This window comes from Rhinopithecus bieti, unplaced genomic scaffold, assembly GCF_001698545.2.
Source record: "Rhinopithecus bieti isolate Rb0 unplaced genomic scaffold, ASM169854v2 scaffold_23234, whole genome shotgun sequence".
Lineage (NCBI taxonomy): Eukaryota > Metazoa > Chordata > Mammalia > Primates > Cercopithecidae > Rhinopithecus > Rhinopithecus bieti.
Genome location: NW_016810724.1, coordinates 32,771 through 40,237, shown reverse-complemented (window position 1 = coordinate 40,237; position 7,467 = coordinate 32,771). Strand labels below are relative to the sequence as shown.

Sequence of the window (7,467 nt, the reverse complement as noted above, 5' to 3'; positions counted from 1 at the left end):
GACCTTTCTTCACAAGGAGATGTCACATAGGAGTAAAAAAAAGCTTTTTAAATTTAACTCAAAAGTAAATTTCTTGACGTTTTTAGTAGTAGAAAATAGGTCCTGGTTTGCGTTTGTGAATGAATACCAAACTGTTTCAGAGCAGAAGAGTTTTACTCTGATAGTATTTGAAATCCAGAAAGACTTGGGCTTCTTTAGAGTTCATCTCTTTCACTCCATCTTTTCTCCTCCTCTTCTCCCTTATGCTCACCTCTCTCTTGTGAAGCTCGGCTCCTGGCCAGAGCATGTATTCCGAAATCCCCTGTGGAGCCTGATTGAAGTGAAATTGGCAGATTTCCAAGTGGAGAGAGCTGATAAAAGAGCAGATTTCTGAGACAATCTGTAGTTTATGATGTGTTCTTTAATGAATTAAATAGATTACCTACCAAAACACATACCGGAATACCAACAAAGCCTTTTGACTGTTACTATTATTCTGGGTTACATTTCACTGATAAAATAGTAAGTTCAATTCAATGAAACTTTGAATTCCTACTACATATAAGACCCTGTGCTGGCAAACCAGCAAAATTAAATGTTAACTTTATTTTCTTTTTCTTCACATAATTCAAGAAACTAGTCATCATAGAGATTACTTATTTGTGTGGTCAGAAAAAGATTATTTGAATGAATAAAAACAGGTTTTATATATAGAGATAATATTAATTTGTGAATTTTGAATATCTGGGATGTGAGGGGAATATATTTAGATTTAAATTCTTATGTTTGTGTAAGTAAACATGTTATTAGGAAAGAAAGTAAAGTAGAAATGACTTTATGAAGTTAACATGGCTGCATAAATTGCCTGTCATATTACTCAATGTTTTCTAAATAACCATTATTACCTTTTATTACTATTTCAGTTGTGCCCACCCATGAATGATTTATCAAAAAACATTATAAACATAGTTATTGGTAGTGATTTGTTTTAAGTAATTATTTTAAAAGTAAATTTACATTGAAATTCATGTATGCTCCTGCCTCCTCTGCAATTTTCACACATTGTGTATTACGAATACTTTTGAAACATGTTGGAAATCGAATAAATCTAGAATTGAATTCTGATATTTAACATTCATTTCTTTTAGACACTACATGGAGTTGTGTGGAAATGACAGAGATTCATGAAACCCCTCCTCCAGGAAAGAATGTCTTTCATAGATGAAGCTTTGCTTCTGGTTTGCACAGGACAGCGACAATGTGGCAGAGCCACGCCTGCCCTTCCTGCTCTTTCCAGTGATTCACAGAACATCTGAACAGTGATGTTTGCCTTGGATTTTCAGATTTTCATCCTGATACTTGTTTACTTTTCTGGGGCAGAAAACTTGCACTAATTGCTCTCCATGGTGGCTAATTTTTTCAAGAGCTTGATTTTACCTTACATTCATAAGCTTTGCAAAGGAATGTTTACAAAGAAATTGGGAAATACAAACAAAAAAAAAGAGTATCGTCAGCAGAGAAAGGATCAAGACTTTCCTACTGCTGGCCAGACCAAATCCCCAAATTTTCTTATACCTTTAAAAGCACTGTAAAGAAGATTGCAAAGTGTTCATCTACTCACAACTTATCCACTGAGGAAGACGAGGCTAGTAAAGAGTTTTCCCTCTCGCCAACATTCAGTTACCGAGTAGCTATTGCCAATGGCCTACAAAAGAATACTAAAGTAACCAACACTGATAATGAGGATCTGCTTCAAGAGCTGTCTTCAATTGAGAGTTCCTACTCAGAATCATTAAATGAACTAAGGAGTAGCACAGAAAACCAGGCACAATCAACACACACAATGCCAGTTAGACGCAACAGAAAGAGTTCAAGCAGCCTTGCACCCTCTGAGGGCAGCTCTGACGGTGAGCGTACTCTACATAGCTTAAAACTGGGGGCTTTACGAAAACTGAGAAAATGGAAAAAGAGTCAAGAGTGTGTCTCCTCAGACTCTGAGTTAAGCACCATGAAAAAATCCTGGGGAATAAGAAGCAAGTCTTTGGACAGAACTATCCGAAACCCAAAGACAAATGCCCTGGAGCCAGGGTTCAGTTCCTCTGGCTGCATTAGCCAAACACATGATGTCATGGAAATGATCTTTAAGGAACTTCAGGGAATAAGTCAGATTGAAACAGAACTTTCTGAACTACGAGGGCATGTCAATGCTCTCAAGCATTCCATCGATGAGATCTCTAGCAGTGTGGAGGTTGTACAAAGTGAAATTGAGCAGCTACGTACAGGGTTTGTCCAGTCCCGGAGGGAAACAAGAGACATCCATGATTATATTAAGCACTTAGGTCATATGGGTAGCAAGGCAAGCCTGAGATTTTTAAATGTGCCTGAAGACAGATTTGAATATGTTGAAAGTGTGGTGTACCAAATTCTAATAGATAAAATGGGTTTTTCAGATGCACCAAATGCTATTAAAATTGAATTTGCTCAGAGGATAGGACACCAGAGGGACTGTCCAAATGCAAAGCCTCGACCCATACTTGTGTACTTTGAAACCCCTCAGCAAAGGGATTCTGTCTTAAAAAAATCATATAAACTCAAAGGAACAGGCATTGGAATTTCAACAGATATTCTAACTCATGATATCAGAGAAAGAAAAGAGAAAGGGATACCATCCTCCCAGACATATGAGAGTATGGATATGAAGTTGTCTACTCCAGAGCCAAAAATCAAGAACAATTGGCAGTCACCTGATGACAGTGATGAAGATCTTGAATCTGACCTCAATAGAAACAGTTACGCTGTGCTTTCCAAGTCAGAGCTTCCAACAAAGGGAAGTACTTCCAAGCCAAGCTCAAAATCACACAGTGCTAGATCCAAGAATAAAACTGCTAATAGCAGCAGAATTTCAAATAAATCAGATTATGATAAAATCTCCTCACAGTTGCCAGAATCAGATATCTTGGAAAAGCAAACCACAACCCATTATGCAGATGCAACACCTCTCTGGCACTCACAGAGTGATTTTTTCACTGCTAAACTTAGTCGTTCTGAATCAGATTTTTCCAAATTGTGTCAGTCTTTCTCAGAGGATTTTCAGAAAATCAGTTTTCACTAGAACTAATGGAAGCTCTCTCCTGTCATCTTCGGACCGAGAGCTATGGCAAAGGAAACAGGAAGGAACAGCGACCCTGTATGACAGTCCCAAGGACCAGTATTTGAATGGAAGCGTTCAGGGTATCCAAGGGCAGACTGAAATTGAAAACACAGAAACTGTGGATAGTGGAATGAGTAATGGCATGGTGTGTGCATCTGGAGACCGGAGTCATTACAGTGATTCTCAGCTCTCTTTACATGAGGATCTTTCTCCATGGAAGGAATGGAATCAAGTAGAGCAAGGAGCTGATTTAGGCTTGGATTCATCCACCCAGGAAGGTTTTGATTATGAAACAAATAGTCTTTCTGACCAACAGCTGGGTGTTTACAATAAAGACCTAGAATACTTGGGAAAGTGCCACAGTGATCTTCAAGATGACTCAGAGAGACTTACTCAAGATGACAACTCTTCTCCATGCCCTGGCTTGGATAATGAACCACAAGGCCAATGGGTTGGCCAATATGATTCTTATCAGGGAGCTAATTCTAATGAGCTTTACCAAAATCAAAACCAGTTGTCCATGATGTATGGAAGTCAAAGTGAATTGCAAAGTGATGATTCAGAGGATGCCCCACCCAAATCATGGCATAGTCGATTAAGCATTGACCTTTCTGATAAGACTTTCAGCTTTCCAAAATTTGGATCTACACTGCAGAGGGCTAAATCAGCCTTGGAAGTAGTATGGAACAAAAGCACACAGAGTCTGAGTGGGTATGAGGACAGTGGCTCTTCATTAATGGGGAGATTTCGGACATTATCTCAATCAACTGCAAATGAGTCAAGTACCACACTTGACTCTGATGTCTACACAGAGCCCTATTACTATAAAGCAGAGGATGAGGAGGATTATACTGAACCAGTGGCTGATAATGAAACAGATTATGTTGAAGTGATGGAACAAGTCCTTGCTAAACTAGAAAACAGGACTAGTATTGCTGAAACAGATGAACAAATGCAAGAATATGATCACCTTTTATATGAAACACCTTATGAAACCCCACAAGATGAGGGTTATGATGGTCCGGCAGATGATATGGTTAGTGAAGAGGGATTAGAACCCTTAAATGAAACATCAGCTGAGATAGAAATAAGAGAAGATGAAAACCAAAACATTCCTGAACAGCCAGTGGAGATCACAAAGCCAAAGAGAATTCGTCCTTCTTTCAAAGAAGCAGCTTTAAGGGCCTATAAAAAACAAATGGCGGAGTTGGAAGAGAGGATCTTGGCTGGAGGTATTCATGTTTAAATGCTACATTGTAAGCTAATTGTGTTTTAACATGGGGTAGCACTTCTTTAGAGCATGTTCTGTGTTTACTTGGGTGAGAGTTTGCTTGCAATGACTTTTCATGCTTCCTCTGAGGAGCATTTTATTTTACTCAGACAGCTCTCCTAAGAAGTTGGGCTTGATTTAAAATAAAAGAATATGTTAAATGGGTCATATTGGAATGAGCCCAAACTTAACCCAACACATTGTGGATCAGATTTCTCTGCTCAATGTAGGCACAAACCGCATTTTACATCAACTAACTTTGTGGCATTGGTTGTCAAAGAAAAGGTGAGTGAAATCAAAGGTTAAGCCAACAGCTTGGCGTCTATTTCTTGGTTCCATTAAGTTTACAGGGATGGAGAGAAAGTTGTAGTTAATCTTAAAAAATATGAAAAGATCGACTATGAGACATAGTCACTCATTTTCCTATCCATTCAACAATTTAGGGGTTGCCCATAGGAAAAGTTGTGTCTGCACAGGCTACCATAGGTCAGTCCCATGGAAGACCATGGACTCCCTTACAACCTACTGGCACAGTCAGGGAGAGCATTAGAACCAAGGCCCTAGGTCATGCCTGAGTGGTCACAAGCTATTCTTAGAGAAGAGATCAGTAAGGGGATAGAGTTGAGTAGTTACCTCGTTAAGAATAAAGTCCCTTCTCCACCATGGAAATGAGAAGAGTACCTTAACAAGTTTAATTGCTTTCTTGTGGGAACAACTTTGGATTACATACTTTTGGAAAGTGATAGTTATATGTAAATGTAAGTGTTTGTTTAGTTTTTATTTCTCAACCCAACTTCCTCTGTACTTACTCCAGTCCCTTACCATTTATTTTAGTTGCATGCTAATTACTTACATTTTTGGGATAGTCCTTCACAATCTCAATTTAAGTGAATTGCATATTATTATTATATTCCCTGATCATGGGATTGTCATCATTAACTAAGCTATTACTCTACATAATACTTCATAAAGGTATATATGACCAAATGTTACTTGCTGTTATCAAATAACATAATAATATCTGCAGCCAGTAGCTGGTTATGGCTTCTCTGTCTTGACCAAAGCTGTGATCAAACTCCTCGAAACTAGCCATTTTCTGGTTGATGTGAGTAGACTATTGAATAATCAGAAATCTTTACTGCTAAACTATCTGAATTTCTAAGACAACTGAAATAACTAGGGTTTGCCACTCTAAAAATCTGTCTTTATAAAACAACACAGTTTATGTAATTTATTTAGGAATGATATAAGTCAAAGGGATCTTGAATGCACTGGCTGTTGTGATATTTTGTGTTTTTGTTTCTCTTTTTGCAGGGATGGGTAGTTCTCCACTATATTTAAAACTGATTTAAGAGTGAAAAGTAGTCAAATGTTATGCAAATGTAATTCATATGGTAATAATATCTATCTTATCTTAGAGTGATTTTTGAGAGTCAGATGTCCTTGTTACTGAAATTTATTTCCTATTTCTTGGGATACAGGCTAGCAGTTTGACATTGTATTTTATTTGCTGTTGATTCAAAGAAGTTTACTCAAAGGCAAATGAAGACTAAGAAGTGCATGAGCATGTGTGTGTGTGGGGGTGGGGGGGGCGGGGGTTGTGTATATCTGTTGTGACATAATAGAGAAATGTTTTAATGCCAAAAAAAAGTTAATGTAGTTGCTTGAAATATTAGGCAATATCATAAATAGGACAAGATGATACATTTCAGAAAATGGATCTTCTTCAACTTTTAAAATTCCAAATGAGCAACCCTCTGCAAAGCAGATTGTTACTGATGGTGACCCTTCAACCAGCTAAAATCCTAGTCATCCAGTGGTACTTAACTTTGGAATACACATGTGCTCTTGGTTATCTACAACCACCTGGTTAAGAATGAAAACACAGCTAAAACAGTCCTGTGCCATTCGTCTGACATATGAGGCCTGGCTATAGAGGACTCACACCCTTCCATCTTCTTGGAGCTTAGCTTCTTATTATCCTGTGAGCCAACTGTGAATGGAATCTGTTGGATATCAATTGTCCTAGAGGAAATCAGCACACACAATTTTAAGATGGTCTCTGGTTGCTGAAAGGTACCAGATTGCCTACCTAGGAAGCTGCGGTAGCCTAGATTTTAAAGGCTATCTCTGTTCGCCTTGGCAGCAGTCAGGCAGTTTTCCCCATCCTGTGCCACCCATATGCCTCTGAAGGAAGGACAGCCAAAGAAGGACATTTTCCGGGCCCCTTTCCTGCTCAGAGCATCCCAAAGAGGTGCCAGTTGTCATGATGGTTTCTGTGCCCATGGCCATCTGCTTACTGGGATTTGGGCAGATGCCAACATATTTTTTCTCTCCGTGGCTACATAGTTATCATTAGGTAGCAGTGCTATCTTTTCTCCATAAGTAACCTTAGCCAGATTGGAGTGCAGAGCTCTTGCTGTCAAACTGTGGGATGCTGTCTCCCTGACACAGCTTTATGGAATTATAAGCTCACACATTTGAATTATTTATTTCAACTGTTGTCTTCAGGATCCAGAGGATCAGAAAACTCAGATGTTTATAGATGTGGATATTTGGTGATAATGTTTCAGAGAACCTTCACCTTGAACGGCATTCCAGTAGGAAGAGACCTTAGAGTGTGTGTAGCCAGAAGCTTCCCCATGAGGTCAAATTCTTCCAGTGTTGCTGGCCCTTGCTGAGTTGGCACCATTTGTGGAGCTGTCTTGATTCCTACACCATGATGGTGACTCTCTGATCCCCCACTGTCAGCCTTGCACCACCTATCAACTGGAATTAACTATTTATTGTCTCCTCAAAATTCCCTCTTCTCACTTGCCTCTTCTCACACTGACTCTCATATTTATGTGCATTTCTCATTTTCTATTCCAGAATAATCTAGAGGCAAGTTGTGTTTTTTTATCCTTTAACTTGTACTGTGCCTAGACTAGTGTTTTATACCCATATAGCGTTGAGTTAAAAGGTGTTGGATAAATGCCTGAATCAAGAGAGGCGGGATACTAACTAAAAAAAAACACAAACTTTAAAGTCAAATCCACATTCAAACTGTGGCTTTTAATTGCTAAGA

The 7,467-nt window shown here is 38.8% G+C and overlaps 1 protein-coding gene across 1 annotated transcript in view; it reads left to right on the top strand.

Annotated features, from left to right (window-relative positions):
* LOC108542601 (protein unc-13 homolog C-like) overlaps positions 1 to 4,376 on the top strand; it is a 43,148-nt gene extending 38,772 nt beyond the window's left edge. The window contains 2 exon segments of the mRNA XM_017892680.1: positions 1,625 to 3,075; positions 3,077 to 4,376. Of these exon segments, the coding sequence (XP_017748169.1) occupies positions 1,625 to 3,075; positions 3,077 to 4,376 (2,751 nt within the window).
* Positions 4,377 to 7,467: the final 3,091 nt, after the last annotated feature.